Source organism: Haliaeetus leucocephalus, unplaced genomic scaffold (assembly GCF_000737465.1).
Source record: "Haliaeetus leucocephalus isolate CR32 unplaced genomic scaffold, Haliaeetus_leucocephalus-4.0 Scaffold120, whole genome shotgun sequence".
In the NCBI taxonomy this organism is placed as follows: Eukaryota; Metazoa; Chordata; class Aves; order Accipitriformes; family Accipitridae; genus Haliaeetus; species Haliaeetus leucocephalus.
In genome coordinates, this window is record NW_010972556.1 from 479,700 (window position 1) to 495,854 (window position 16,155).

General features: G+C 41.0%; 1 protein-coding gene across 2 annotated transcripts; it reads right to left on the minus strand.

Annotated features, from left to right (window-relative positions):
* Window positions 1–19: 19 nt before the first annotated feature.
* MRPS30 (mitochondrial ribosomal protein S30) lies at window positions 20–8,506 on the minus strand. 2 transcript variants are annotated; one of them, XR_775522.1, is made up of 6 exons: window positions 7,793–8,506; window positions 7,389–7,534; window positions 6,207–6,309; window positions 5,493–5,669; window positions 1,223–1,364; window positions 20–1,124 (listed from the first exon to the last, which is right to left on the minus strand). XR_775522.1 is itself a non-coding variant. In XM_010585753.1 (5 exons), the coding sequence occupies exons 1-5, from the start codon at window positions 8,478–8,480 to the stop codon at window positions 3,826–3,828; spliced, it is 1,383 nt and encodes a 460-aa protein (XP_010584055.1). In that variant the 5' UTR covers window positions 8,481–8,506; the 3' UTR covers window positions 3,613–3,825. The 2 variants fall into 2 exon arrangements, 1 of the variants encoding a protein (XP_010584055.1); XM_010585753.1 differs by lacking the exons at window positions 20–1,124; window positions 1,223–1,364 and adding an exon at window positions 3,613–4,094.
* Between the last annotated feature and the right edge of the window lie 7,649 nt (window positions 8,507–16,155).

Genomic DNA, 16,155 nt, shown 5'->3' on the forward strand with positions numbered 1-16,155 from the left:
GCCTCAAACCAAATCCACCTAGATCTGGCTGAGCAACTTCTCATTTCTGTCATGTTCTTGATATAACCTCAGCCTGTATTAGATTGTCAAATGCAGTGCTACCTGCATTTGCCATCCTTTCACAATAACAAAAGAGGGGGAGCAGCTACCTGTTTTCCCCTACCAGTCTCAGACCCATTGTGGGATTCCATTCTACCGCTATTCAGTATTATCCAGGAAAACCAAAGTAAGCTTTGGTAATGGAATCACAGAACACTCCTCCCTTATCAATTACCTGCTCTGTCTTAGGGATTTATTATGTTTTGCTTTATGGTAATGGGCTTTCTTGCTTTTGGTGGGAATGACACTCTGTTGGAAGACAGAGAATGTGGAAAAAAAACCCACAACCCCAAACCCTGTCTCACATCTGCTGTTGCCTGGTCCCAGACACAAAGGACTTCCTATCAGATGTTAAGTGCATTTCCAATTTATAGTTTTTTTAGGATCCTTAACTTGTATTTCTTGAAGGTCTTGTCTCAGTGGGGTTCTGGTACACTACTAGAATATAATGTATGCAGAATCACATACTGTTTGCAACCAGTCTGGTTTTACTTCGTGGTCTTCTTTTCACCTTGTTGATGTTCCATTTACTTGGACACTTCTACCCATTTGATAAGTCCATTTACTTTGACACTTCTACCCACTTGGTAAATTTCTCCCTCTATGAAAAAGTAGTTCTTGTGTAACCTCTTCTGCAAGCTTTCTAGGGGCTATGTTTATTAGACTCAGTTTTGAACCACAGGACATTATTCTTTTGTACCAGATGAGACTTCGTGCTAACTCAAAGCAAACTTCCCAGGTCTCTTACTCTGGTGCACTTCAGTTATACTACTGGTTGAGGATGGTGCATTTTAGCCTAAGATGCACCGGAAAGCCGCTTTCATTGCTTCCATCAGAGATACACTGCCAGTATGTGTGGTCTCTACAGTCCCAGTGGGCCAAGTTGTCAGTAGACTCTCTCACCAACAGCTGACTTGAAGAATTGCTCTTACCTCAGGAAACCCCCCCTCAGTGGATCTCCAGACCAAGGAAACCATCTGCTTCTGAGACAAAAGGAGCAGGTGTCTTCTCCAATGACAGAAAACCTGACTATAGAAGAGAGATTAGGAGAGAATTCTCCGTGACCAAGCAGACACTATAAATATTGAAGCTATTTCTCCTGTCTGAAACGAAACAGACCTACCTACCCCAACAACTTGGTGCAACATGACCCTATATAGATATAAGAAAGTTTCAGAGTCTTCCCATCTCCTCCTTTCTGCTTTCATTTTGGGAAAGGCTGCTTAGGCAGTTCCATTCCAAGTCACCACTCGCAGTCTCATAATCTGAAACAACAGTATACACAGAATTTCATGGATCAGTCATTCACTTGAAGGTGATACAAGTTTTAAGCAAAATAGTTCAGTACTAGAGAAAATACTTGCCTCATTAAGTAAAACCAAGTCTTATTTTTAGATTCCCCCTTACGTTCCCTTGTGATATTCTCCAATAGGCCTAAGCAGAAATTAATACAGGAAAAAGGATCCAAACTTGGAATTTTCCATCCTGTATTCTTTGAATCGCCTTTGTTTCTTTTAAACAGCAGACACAACAAAATAGAATACTGAAGAATGATGCTCCCATGAGACTTAAAGGAGTAGAATCACGGGAGGTTTCTGCTGAGCAAAGCTCAAGAATAGGAATGTTGCAGCTTCTAAGCTTTCTACTTTCAAACATTTAATAGCTATACAATCTTTTAATTAAAAAAAAAAATTCTTTTGACTTTATTGTTATAATGCAGCATTAAACACCCTGAACAGATGAGTACAAGATGAAAGATTGCTGTAGAAAACTGCATACATTATGATGTCTCAACTTTGCCAGTCAGTAACAAAAAAGCAGAACAATGCCCATTACACTTTTTCCTTAGTAGAAGGTAAAACAGTACCACCCCACTGCTTTTCCAGGGTATCCCCTTGCCTTTTGAGACAGCTACAGAAAGCTGAAGTTGGTACTTTGCAATTACAAAATAGCCAGCTCACACTAAGCCTTCCTTCCTTCCTCCCTCCCTCCCTCACTCCCACACTAGGTTCTTCTACCAGGTTACACATCCACAGTGGTATTTCAGTCAATAGTAAAGCTGCACAAAGGAAAAAAGTCCTTCTTTGAACTTGCTTTACTACAGCTGAATCCTCAGGATAGACAAGGGCTGAATCACAGAAAAATGAGTGGTTTTTTACCCTGGGAGCAGGAGTTTCTTTGACTTTATATGTCAGCTTTCCACAGCCACTACTTGTATGCAACTCACACAGTTTCAAGCTGAAGGTAATACCATATTGTACCAACTGTAAAGATTGTCTGCAGGGTCAGAATACCCAACTGTTGTTTTGTGGGGTTTTTTTTTTAATATCCTTCCATTCATTTTGCATCATCGCTTTAACACACCAGAAAACAATTATCACTCACTCACTTTTAAGCTAGGTCACAGGTCATTCTCTATAATCAACATGCCTACCCAACAGTTTATCTTCTATTCCTACATGGAACATTCATTTAATCCAAGGATCAGCAGTGATCAGAACTAGTAATACTCAAGCATCACTAAAGACAAAAGGAGCACTTACAGACTTTTTGCTTCTGTTAAAAAGAAACGAGTGCTTATGCACATCTGGCTTATCCAGACTATCCTATGCTGGTGGAGCAAGTGGCAACTATAGTTTGTCCAACATAGCAAAGTACCAATCAGCTAAGACTCTACAACTACCTCATCTTTCATTAGCAAAATACTCTGTAAGCCAGTTTACAACGGGAAGCAGGATCCCCAACTGGTCAGGCTGAAGAATGTGCAGGCAAGTATTTCAACAACAGTCATGTATGATTCAGTAGTCTCTCTTTAAAAACAAACTACTTGACTCTTAAGACGAACCCTGGAAAATTCCAAAAAGGTCAGTTGCAGGGTACAGAACTTCATAAAATTCTAGGCATGTTTAATTACCTCAAACCCAGATACACTCTGTTGATAACTAAACATTCCTAAACAGTCCTTACATCTTGTATCTTATTAATCAGAGATCCTATCAGCCGTAAGACATCCCAGTATCAGCAATGAAAACATCACATGTCTACAGCTGAAATCAAGGTCCAAAGCTAAAGAGAAAACTGTAGACTCCGAACGGATTTTAGAGGACTCTCTGTTCCTGAAGTGACAGCTTAAAAACATGTATGCATGTTCATAATAGAATCTTTGGAAGCAAGTTTCATCATGTTTATACTACTGCTCAATAACTGTCTAAAAATTTCCCTTACTATGTAACTAAATTGCCAACCATTCACTTTTAAGAAACACTTTTTATTCTGAGCTCACTTTCTCTTTAGAATGAGTAAGCATTTAAGACAATCAATTTCTTCTCAGGCACAAAATCAGAAATTTTTCACTGGTCCTGAACATCAAGACAGCAGTTACCTAGCAACATAACCAGACGGTCATATTATTTCATACTTTGCTGTTGACAGTTCAACAGAGAGCTACATATCTGCTAAAAGAAAGTATTCACATGACTCTGAATTAGTGGAATACGCTTCTAACAGTAAATATACAAAAGACATTAAGTAATTCTAGACATTTATTTTTCAGTGTACAGTGTCATACATTTAACATAAAGAAATAAGGCCCAAATATCACAAAATATGTATATAGTGTTTGCTAGACAAATACTTTACTAAGAACAAGGCATATTCCAGCCTGTACTTCATGGAGTTACAATGAAGTCCAGGCACATAAACAGGAACACTTTATTTTTTAATGATTTACAACTCTTTTGGCCTGTTTAACAGAAAATGAACCAACTGAAGCAGAACTTCATCATTAAAGCCTTTCACACTACCATTTTCCACAACATCATACAATGGCTTACTATCTGTACCCCAACAGATATTCTTCCGAGGGTTATTTTGAATAGTTTCTACAGTTAGTGCTAAAGTATTTAGCTGGTAACAAAAGAAAGCAAAGTATTTTCCATCAGTCACTACTGCCTGTGATACAAAAGGACGGGTCACATCTGCTTCATTCCAGAATCCTACGAAATAAAGAAACAACACTAGTTACACAGGACTTGAAATTCCTATCAGCACACACATCTAAACCTCAATCCTGAAATGCAGAACAACATTGGGAATTGCAGCAGCCACTTAGTAGGGGAAAAACTGCTGTCTGCTTTAGCAACACAAGCATTCTTCATACAGACTAACTAAAATGCAACCACCAATTAAGGATACTTCCAAGATCAGGGACACAGTGACATATGTGCATTTAGTACACGGTTTCCTACTGCTGACTGATACAAACCCTGCACTGATCAGCCAAGTGACTTTTCGAAATTACGAAAGTTACTAACACATCCAAGTCGTGCAAGTGATCTGAGGGGAAATGTCTTTCAGCAATTCCACGCTTCTCACAGGGCAGTGAACATTTGTTTCATGACAGAGGCATGCATGTGTATGCATGAGCATAACTGACTATAGCAACCAGCCAGAGAACACCAAGCACGCTATATCAATAAAGTATTAATGCTTCAAACAAGCCCTGCTGAGCATTAACAGTTTTTAAAAAAATTTCTTTACATATTTATGCATGTGTCCTAGCACACACAGTAATATTCTTAAAAGATATTTGGTATCATGTGCAATGAACACCGCTAGAAACTGTTACAGAACAAAGAAAAAACTTCATAGATTTGAATCATGCTGTCCTTATAACTCATAATGTGCTTACAACTGTAACCAGCTTTGAAGCCAAAACTTACTTGGCTTCAATGTTTTATGTTCACAAAGCAAGTCAAGCTTTCTAACATTTCATTACACAAAAAATTTGATGCAGAGCCAGCAATACACATCACAGTCAAAGGATTTTCTTTCACATGTTGTTTCACAAGTGAAACTACAAACCAGGTATCTTCTAGTAACACAAGATAACAATTATATTTACATAAATAAGCAAAGACTGATCTCATCTGTCTATCCATCCAGGTCTTCTAGGATTTTTAGACAAACACAGGCATAAAATCCTAAAGTAAGGCTGCTGACATTTTGCTTTCACTGACTGTAATTTCATAGAATGGACATTTCTGAAACAAAGGGCTAAGCAACACAGTTGTTTCAGAAAAAAAAAAATTAAAAATTAAACTGTTCAGTATCTACCACCTTTGCCCATAACAAATGTGGAGTGAGCAAGTGAATGCAGGATTGAGGGTTTTGCACAGGCTTAGCTTTATATGTGAAAAAGTATTTTTCTGCATAATTAATTCTCCCTAAGTGAAAGTACTAAAAGTCTTAACTAACTCCCTTGCACAAGGTCTGCTTCATTGGATAGTCTTCAGAAGAAAAAGCATGAGAAAAAGGTGGCAGGGACAAAATGTTAGAGAACTTTACAGTAGGCATTCATCATGAGGAAGAATTTATCAAATTGACTCTCTCACCTTGATACATTGCTTGTGCTGCTGTCCAGGCAAAGAGACTTGCAATACCATTAGCTCGATAAACAACTTCAATCTGATCCTCAAGATTTGCTCTTATAAACCTCTTCCGGTTTAGCTTATCAGGAATAAGATGAAACTGGGTGTGTCCATAACAGCATGGATCTGCTACCTTTGATCCTGTGTTCCCCAAAAAGAAAAAAATTAAGAGCATTCTCTGACTGACTCTTAATTACACATACAAACACAACATTACTATCAGACTCCAAACAACAGAAGGTTAAAACCTCTATTGTAGGTCTGTATAAATGTTGAGATTCCTCCATTTCTGGGTGAGACTGGAGGTCTTGCCCAGCTCTAAAAGGCAAGAGTTCACATACTAAAATGGCTCTGAGGAGATGTATCAAAATTCAAAGTCAGTTTTCTGCCGATTTTCTATTCGACCCAACTCCTTCAAGTGAATCTGGACACAGACTACTATATGCATAGGACGATGCTACTCCCCAATGCCTAACTGACATGGAATCTCAACAGAAATTTAAATACTATATATATTTATACAGTATAGTTATATATAAAAATATTCAAATTTTTTTTCTGTTGATGGGAGAGGAAAGGTCAGAGGGGTGGTGTTCGTTTTGGGGTTGGGGGTTTTTTTGTTGTTTTGGGTTTTTACGCAAAAAAAGTAGTTAACATTTCATGACTAGAAAGTCTTACCTATAAATACCTTGTTTTCGTACTGCTTTTTGAACAACGGCAGTTTGGATGGTTTGTGATCAATAACTGGAACATCTCCAAGATCTGATTCCAGCGGTACAATCTTGAAGAAAGTAGAAGAAAAGCCATTGACGTAAGTCATGTTTCTGACATCAAGCCTCACATAAAATGCCACTTTCTGGTCAGACAGAAGGTGTATGTAAGCTAGACTTGCACCATATATATAACTTTAACTGAAATTAATTTTTTGCAACACAATTTCTTGTCTTGTGATGAGTGCTAGTACGTGCATCTTATATTGATATCTGAATTTTCTGCAATACACAAAAAACACTGTGTGAAATGGAACTAACAAAGCTGCCAATTGGTACTATCTTCAAAACCAGAACCTGCTTCTGTAGAAGACAGGCAAAAACATTTCTAGCAGCAGTCAATAAACTAACTTGAACCAGCAGAGTGAGTTTACAGGTATTCAGTGTTTTGCACTATGTAACGTTTTGATTGCCTAGACAGTTCTTCCAAAATGCCAAGGTTTTTAACATCTAACGGTACTAACCTAAGCAAATTGTACAACTAAGTTAGCAAGAAATGTACAGCATTACAGAAAGTGAGCACAGTTTTCTGGTTTTGGTGGAAACTGGTCAACAGAAAACTTCAGAGGCTACAAAATTACCTTTGTATAAACCTGGAAGAAAAAGATTAGAATACTGAATCAGCTTCCACAAAACTGAGCATTCAAGAAAACAACTGTTAAGCAGTACTAACAGGTAACAGAGCTCACATTCAGATTATATGTGCTCTCTCTTACTCCACTTTTTTCTTCTCTGTTTCTCTCATCTTATCCTCTACTGAGGACAGAACGTTTCACACCACACTTCTTATTCTTGCCTCCACTTACAAGCATTAAATAAGTTAAAAACTCCATTTAATTAAGTGTAACAACATGCATTTTATCTAAAGCACAAAGATGACCAACTTGAAGTTCAGAAGAGTGTCTCAAGATCTACAAAGCACTTACACCACGACAAGGTAGTAAGGGCATTAAGACTTGAAAACTGCACAAATGTTTCACATGCCTGATTAAGCAGGTCCTCCACATACTACCTATTGCATGGTTTCAGTGGCTGTCAGAAACATGAGTGAAAATGCACACAATTAACTTGCTGTTGAAAATATCCACACCTCTGGAAGTTGCTTTGGTACACGGATCTGGAGGTGCGGCTTATCATCTATCTGAAATCGCACAGGATCAACTCTACCCTTTCGATGTCCATGAACAACAACTTCCTCACCATGATGCCAGTAATAGTGAACTTCAGGTTTTAGATCTGAAACAGAAGAGAGGATTAGAGAGAAATAGAGATCACCCCTTTGCATTTAAAACCCTCCCAATTCTTGTTGTGTAGCTGCAGTAAAACGGAAAAATCAAAGTCCACTCGCACCACGTAGGACTATGGAGATGAGATTAATTACTAGTGACGGTCTGAACAACTCCGCTACACCAGCGACACTCCTGCCGTGTTCACAGACCAGGCCCACCACCCAAGGGCTCCCACTCCCCTCTCCCACCCATCCCCGTTCCACACCAAGGGAGGAGGCAGCCAGCAGTGGGTTGCGACCGCACAGGGACGCGGCGAGAGTGGAGACGAGCTGCGTAAGGAACGGGCCGGGCGTGTGATCCTGATCGCGGTAGAGGAACGGCCGCTTCTTGTTCTGGTAGAAGCTCTCCTGCAGGAGGGCATCGCAGGCGAGCGACCGCAGCTCGCCCATATCCAGGCATGGCGCCTCTGCCGCCGCGGGCTCTGGGGTTTTCGCAGCGGCCGGTGCCGCCGTTCCCGGCTCCGGGGCTTCGGCGGCCTCGGGTGCCACTGCCGCCGCCGGCTCCGGGGCCTTCGCGGCCTCCGGCACCATCACTCCCGGGGCCTTCACGGCTGCCGGCGCCGCTCTCGGGGGGAGCCCCGGCAAGAAGACGGTCTTGGTGAAGCTCCGGTACCAGCGGTCGGCGTTGAGGGCGAAGGTCTGCGGGTAAACCATGTACTTGGGCCGCTGCCGCTGCCCGTAGAGCCGCAGCTTCTCCTCGACCGAGGCCGCCGCGTGCACCCGCTGGTGGAAATGCTCCAGGCGCCGCCGCTTGGCCGCTTTGCTCTTCGCCGTCGCGGAAGCCACTACGGGCGGGTAGAGCGAGTCGGCAGGCTGCGGGGGGGCAGCGGACTCCGTCTGCGAGAACCAGCACCGGCCCTGCCACAGCAGCCGCCGCCCCCTGGACGCCGCCATTTCGCAGGGCTGCAAGGCAGCGGAAGGGCGGCCGTCAGCAACTGGAAAATCTGATTGGTCACTGGGAACCACGTGACTGAGCCAACCTTCCAAACGGCAGGCTCCTCTGAGAGAGAGTGCTGCCGGGACAGAAAGAGGCGGGCCCCTGGGGGAATCGTGTGACTGGAAGGCCCCGCTCTCCCCTGCAGCGCGGCGCAGCTTCTGCGCATGCGCTACAGATGCCCCACCGCCTCTGCGGGGACGAGAACTACAGCTCCCAGGATGCACAGCGGGAGGCGGCCCGGAAGTGCCGCGCCTCGCGACGGCTTCCTGTCGCCGTGCCCTGCCCGGCGCTGTGGATGGCGCCGCTCCGTGAAGGGGCGGCTTGGCCCGGCCCGGGCCCGTCCCTGCTCCCTGGCACCAGTCCACACGTCAGAGGGAGGCCCAGATCTCACACCGGATGGCTGTGTTGCACAGAGAAGGAGCCCTTACCTGCTTTCGATAAGACGGCATTTTTGAACCAATTCTCTACGTGCTCGTCTTCAGGACATAATTACAGACACAGACACACCCACCCACCCACCCCCCGCTGGTTTGACAGACCGCCCACTCAATCTAAGTGACAGGTATAAATCCTCTCTAAAATAAAAAAAATAGATTGAACCTTTCCTGTACCAAACCCCTACTGAGGACAAAGGATTTTGTACAAACCAAGAACTGTAGCAGAAAGATGAGATAATTTATTGACAAAATGTGGACATTTGAACATGCATGACTCGGCCCAGGGCATGAGGAGCACAAGCCAGCCTGATTGCATGCATCTGTTAACGTAACTCCGTTATACTGCGGGAAAGACTCATTTTTACAGGGTAGTGGGTACCCACAGCACTGTGTGTAAACTAACAGCTTGCTGGAAACTGTAAAACCTATGAAGCTGGCTTTAAGAAAGAAATTCAACTCTGCTAAAATATGATCTGTTATGGTGTTTGTTTATGAAACTGGAAATAAGCTAAAACTGGCATACTGACACTGCAAGAAGTGCTACAGTGAGTGCATTTTTATGTTTGAGATACTTGGAAAAGTTGAGGGTATTTGGTGGACAGATGAAGCTTACTATTTATTATTCTTAAAAGTTTTCTTCTTTCTTTTTTTTTTTTTTAACTTGATCACTCGCAGTATTCTGGGAAGATGGTTTTTTTCTGTATTTCCATGACATTTCTGTGTTGTCTGAACTGTCTGAAACATTCAGACTGACTAGGGGTGGGAGAGGAAATTATGAGTGGAATTGGGACAGGAGACACATTATATACATCCCAGATAATCTGCTCCCTTTCATTAACTTCAGCTTAGCTTTCTGCTGAATTGATGTTCAGAGCTACAGTGGTATTTGGAGCAATTTTTGGAATACATGACGAAGGTTGAAACCCCATGTTCAGGCTGACATTTTCAAGGAACATAGAATATAAAACCATTGTCTTCTTTAAGAGGAAATAAAATATAGATTAAAATACTGCTAATGCATAGGTAAACAAAAGCTGCCCTTTAGTTAAGATTCACAGGGTATTGTATAAAAGACAGATTTAAATGCTAAGTTGCAACTCAGTTAAGTAGTGAGTATTTAAACTTTGGATGTTTAATTTTGAATCCAGTCACTGTCTTCACCAGGATGAAAGGACAAGGCCTTAGATCAGATGACTGACCATTTAAGGAGCAACCTCCCTCCTTTTCCTTATCTCACATACTACAGTCTCCCAGTGCATCTGGAAGCCCGTTTTTCCTTTGATTGACAAAAGGCACTGGCCATATATGCCCAAGGTAAAGCTATTGAATCTCTTCCCTTGTGTTCACAGCCAGCAATGTCATAAACTTACACAAACATTATGGAAGATTACCATTACTGTTCTTGGGCATTTTGCTGCCTCATCTCCTGTTTCAAAATTTGTTTCATCTGGTAGTTAGGAATATTCTTCTCATTTCATGCTTAAATGTATTCATGGTCAATTTATACCTGCTTGTTGTTGTGCCAACATTGTCCTTTAGTTTAATTAGCTTTGCTTCCTCTCCAATGTTTGCCTGCTAAAATATTGATGGAGACCAGTCATATCACCTCTCGGTCCTCATTGACAGAAACTAAACAAGCTCTTCTCACGCAGACACGTCTCTATTTCCTTGATCATCTTAACAGCCCTTTCTTGCATTTCCTCCAGTTTTGCATTTGTCTCAGGGATATGTGACCAGACTGTACCCATTATTTCATACAAGGGAAATTACGTACACCAGGATTACTAATATTTTACCACTGTTAAAAACCTTTTTCATTATGTTGTCAAATCAGAATTGCCTGCCTTGTGATTGTACAACACCGTGAACACTTTTGCATAGGGTATTTTGAACCCTTTTGCATAGGATATTTTAAACCCTCAGGAAGTTCAATACAGAAACTGAATATAAGTGATGAAGTAAGTGAATGTTTAAAGGATCATTTTTATTTTCCCTACTTTATTCAAAGTCTTTAAATGTTTCTTGCAGGCTGATACTGACTATAACATTAGATAAGAGGTGTCAAGAACCAGTGGTATGCTTTAACCTACACTTAAAATCCCTGAACTATCTACTGATATCCTGGTCACAGTTCAATTTTATTTGCTTGGTGTACATTGTAGTATCATTCATCTTGATGTAAGAGGTGCAAGGACTTGGATAAAAGATAGACAGTCTGGTTGCCAATAGACAGTCTGGTTAAAGGTACTGGCATGCTTTGCTGACAGTTCCATCATAAGCTTTTGGTAAAAATGTATTATCCAGCCATAGATGTCTCAGTTTGAAAAATCAAACTGACAGTTCAAAAAAGATCAATTTTCCTTCTTTACTGAGATAATCCACAATATCCAAATTATCCAAAATTTATAAACCCAGAGCATCTTTGTGTTGGTTAAATGAATGCTTAAAAAGAGCCTGGATTAGAAAACTCACACCCTGCCTAAAATGTTCAATACAAATGCTAAAGAGAATGCCATAGCCTCAAAATAAATCTAAAATTGAAACTAGAAAAAAACCCTGCATTTCAGTTCCAACATGAAGGTCATTGGAGAGGGTTAGTTTGAAGCCCAAAAGTAGTTCAGAAACTAGTGCACTTCACCTTATTGAACCTGCTCTATGGGGAGGAATGACACAGAAATTACTCTGCCTCTGAAACTCTGAGACAAAGTACGTTAAAAGTACTCACTCAGAGGTGAGATTGCATAGACATTAATTACTGGGCAGGGTTGGTATTTCCTATATACAAGTGTAGAAACTGCTTAAGTGCACACAATTCTTCAGTAACACTCACCAGAAGTGCAGGCACAGCCCAAATGGGATCACAGGGATCACATAATGAAGGCATATCTTATCCAAGGCTCAGAAGGAGGTGTGAGGTCTGAGTCTGCTTCACCTGGCCATGGCAGGATTGCTCTGTGTCCCATAGGAGTCACTGCTGGATCTCCAGCCTCTGGGAAAGGATTCAGCCCTCACACCTGCTAAGCTGTTTCTTCCATACCTGTGTCTTGGTGGTGGCACCATGCACCTTATCTGTCTCTTATTTTAGAAGGCAGAGAAAGGAGGTAACGGTGAGATTGAAGCCCTTCAAATTATGAAACTTCAAAAGGGAGCCACAAGCTAAACATGGGTTTTGTTGTAGGCCAAGTAACAAAAGATACTGTAGTCATAGAGCAGTGATGGCAGACCCTTGGCACATCTGAGGGCATGCTGAGAATTGGTGATGTTTCATTCCAGTTCTCTTAGAAAGGCAGTCCAAAGGTACACCAGAAAACAGGTTAGAAATCAGGTCTGGAAAGTTCATAGTGAAAAGAGTCTCTAGAGGTGTGAAAAACAAAGTTACTAATGAATACCAAGTATTCCTCATGTAATAGTATCTCAAGAACTCAGAGGAAGACTGAAGCTCCATTGTACTAAACATCACATCCTACGCCTGCATAATAAATAAAGTGGTTCTTCATTTTGTAATGTACTTCTCAGTATGTTGAAGAGAGGACCAACACTCTACTCTTAGGTTAGTGGTGCAAGGCAGACAACATGCCTTTCAAATTATTCTTCTAGCCAATTCAGTTTTATTTTAAAATTTCTGCAGAAGCTACAGTCAGCCAATGTTTCTCTTAATCTGGGGACAGATTTTAGACGAGGCATATCCCTTCTTCTTGGTCCTCATCTTGGAGGATGAGAACCAGATTTCAACCAAACAGGAATATCTCCAGATTTAATTGGTTAAGGTTTAATTCCCTACCAAGCCATATGTTATGTTTGTGACTCAGGGCTAGGTCCAGCAAAGAATTTTTGCCTTACCCTCTCCTGCCTGCCTAAATGTCTGACTAGTAATGGAACTTGCCTTTTTATTGCCAAAGTTAATAGACTAACCCAAAGTGTATGGGGTATTTCAAAACTGGAAGGAATAGATCTCTCCAGAAGATCTTTTCACCCTCTTATTGGCCCAGCTCTCTTTAGAAGTAATTTTAAAAGTTTAAATGTTCATTATTTTTCAGAGCAAGCTTGATATTGGGTATTCACTGGAGAAAAAGACAATGTCATATTCATACTTCAGTGTCTCTCTCTGGCTAAAGAGAGGGTGTCATCTTATTCCCACCTGTTTCATATGAGATGTCTATGTTTACAGATTTTTTGTTTTATGTACGATTTACAGCATTTGCCAGCATAGGTAACAGAAGTGGGACTGCATGCTCCATGTAAAATTCCACATACTGCAATACTGCAATAGACACAATATTAACTGTTGAAAAGATGTTCATTATTTTATAACCTATGTCCTTAGCTTATTTTAAAACATATTATATGTTACAACAACAGCTGCCAGTTGATAATTTAAAGCAACTCGTAGCATAGATATATGCAGTAGGGAAAAGCCATTATAATCTTTACTAATTGAAATTGTGGACAAAAGCATGTTTCTTATAAGATTTCCAAATATCTTTATAGGCATATAAAATGTATATGGCAGGCTGAAGTCTTCCACTGTGCATCCTTCAAAATCAAAGTGCTTCTAGAACTACATAGCACTCCAAACAGCACCAGTTAGAATTAAGTTTGCATTATGTTTCAACTGCTATTTTAGTGTACTTTCTCAGACAAATTCCTTTGGAGCTAAAATTGCCTGTGTTCATCTATAGATCAAAGATCCCTACCCCCATTTAAAGCAAAATCAAAGCACCTTTGTTACAGGACTATAAAAATGGGGGCGGGGGGAAAGATGTGTTTCTGACCAAAGCTTCCCTTTAATTAGCAAAAAATGTTAGAAGAATTAACTTCAAAGTTGGACCACTTTCTGGTTCTCATGTGAGAGCTGAGAGTCCAGATGAATTTAATGAAAGCCCCCCACATCGTTTCAAAGTAAGGAACCCTCCAACTGGGAATTCAAAAGATGCACAGGTACATTCTACCTTCTGTGGCTTTAGATGCCATTACAGCAGGGCAGCTGTAAATGGTGATGACATTTAAGACCACTCTGGCTTCATAGTGCCATAAAGATAAAAGCTTATCTTGAAGACATGCTTTGACAAAGCTTAGTTTCACTGCATCAATGCCCATTAGCTAAGAAAAATCAGAAATCCTTTGGGAAAACTAGATTTCTTATTCAGTTTTATATAGTATTTCAGTGCTATTGTAGCAATTACAAAAGAATACCTCACATATTCCCCATGCATTTTGGGGAACATCTAACTAGGGGGCATCCCATATGTGCTGTTTCAGGCCATTGCGTGCAATTTTCCCAATGTCTGTTTTGTATGTGCAGAAAATCCAGCTAATTTTAACCCCTACTCTGTGAAATAACTTCGTGCTAAATGAAAAACCTTTATTATGAAATTAGTGTAAACTGAAAGAAACAAGCTGATTGACTGGAGGAAATATATTTGCACAATTACAATATTCAGCTGGTGAAAGAGGTACACATTTATGAGAAAATTTGTTGAGTCAGCTATAGTGTTCCAAAGGTCACGCAAAGGGAAGGTTGATGAGTAGACGGCTCAGTATGAAGGACTGGATGAAGAAGGCAAGTGTTGCAGAAGAAAGCTAATGTATATAAATATTAGTATAATATGGTATTACTGAGGTGGCAAGTGTTTATGTTTGTTCTTAAAAGGTGTCACGATGGTGGAATTTGAAGAACAGCAGGCATTCCACTTACTTTCTCTTGTCTTCTAGTATTGAGGACACCAAATTTTTCATGCCGTTTAAATGGAAGAGTTGAAACCTGATGTCATGATTTAAGCCCAGCCAGCAACTAGGCACCATGCAGCCGCTCACTCACTCCCCTCCCCCCAGTGGGATGGGCAGGAGAATCAGAAAAAACTCCCTTACTTGTGGGTTGAGGTAAGAACAATTTAATAACTAAAGTAAAATAAAATGTAATGCAATAATAATAATAATACAATATAATGATTGTAATGAAAAGGAATATCATTAAAAAAAAAAAACAACAAGAAAAGACAAGTGATGCATAATGCAGTTGCTTACCACCCACTGACTGATGCCAGAGCAGTGATCCGCCCCTGACAGCCAAGTCCCCCAGTTTATATACTGAGCATGACATTCTATGGTATGGAATATCCCTTTGGCTAGCTCAGGTCAGCTGCCCTGGCCATGGTCCCTCCCAGCTTCTTGTGCCCCTGCTTGCTGGCAGAGCATGGGAAACTGAAAAACCCTTAATGTAGCGTAAGTGGTACTTAGCAACAACTAAAACATCATTGTGTTGTCAACATTATTCTCATGCTAAATCCAAAACACCACACTGTACCAGCTACTAAGAAGAAAATGAACTCTATCCCAGCCAAAACTAGGACACGTAACTTTAAGTCCCATAATTAAACCATCGACTTCTTTTGGTAAATGAGGGCTGATGATCAAGCATTTCTCTGCCACTTTAAAAAAAAAAACAAACCACTCATTTCCTAAATCTGCATAATGTAAGCTCTGTTTTACCAACTTAGACACTTGTTTTAGACAGGCAAAAGATAATTCAAAAAGTGGAAAGTACAGGTAGGAAAAAAGCAGACTTTCCAATACCCATCAAAACCCAAAGCAGACTGCCACCACAGACTGAATCTCTAGTATATCCTCTCTATGTCTCCAGGTTCACAAATGAGCTGCTTCTCACCAGCAGGCAAAAATGTAGGCCTTGCAGCATATCCTGAAACTTCATTTCAGGCTATTACAAGCCTAAGGAAGTTACGGATCTGAAGGATACAGTGTGCTAAATGAAGAGTATCCTGCCATCTGCATCGTATGCCATTTCTACCATCCTGAAAAGCACTTAAGGAAGATGGCACAGAGTTGAAGGCATGGGTCTGCTCTTTGCAGACATTCAGCTGGTGTGGCATTGGGAAGTGTGCTGCCATGCTTGTGTCGTGGTTTTAAGCCCAGCCAGCAACATGAAGCCACTCCTTCACTCCTCCTCCCCCAGCCCCGGTGGGATGAGGAGGAGAAAATATAAGGAAAAGCTCGTGGGTCAAGACAAGGACAGGGAGGGATCACTCATTAGTTATGGTCACGGGCAAAAAACAGACTCAACTTGGGGAAAAAAACAAATCAATTTAATTTACTACAGATCAAATCAAAGCAAGGATAATAGGAAGTAAAACCAAATCTTAAAACACCTTCCCCCTACCCCTCCCTCCTTGCAGTCAGT

What these genes read in the sequence shown, in the direction of transcription:
- MRPS30 (XM_010585753.1), bottom strand. Translation starts at nt 8,480, where the DNA reads ATGGCGGCGTCCAGGGGGCGGCGGCTGCTGTGGCAGGGCCGGTGCTGG. An exon ending in GCTGGCTGCCTCCTCCCTTG is followed by an intron (nt 7,535 to 7,792) that starts GTGTGGAACGGG and finishes CTTCTGTTTCAG; the next exon opens with ATCTAAAACCTGAAGTTCAC. An exon ending in AGCACAAGCAATGTATCAAG is followed by an intron (nt 4,095 to 5,492) that starts GTGAGAGAGTCA and finishes TTTATTTCGTAG; the next exon opens with GATTCTGGAATGAAGCAGAT.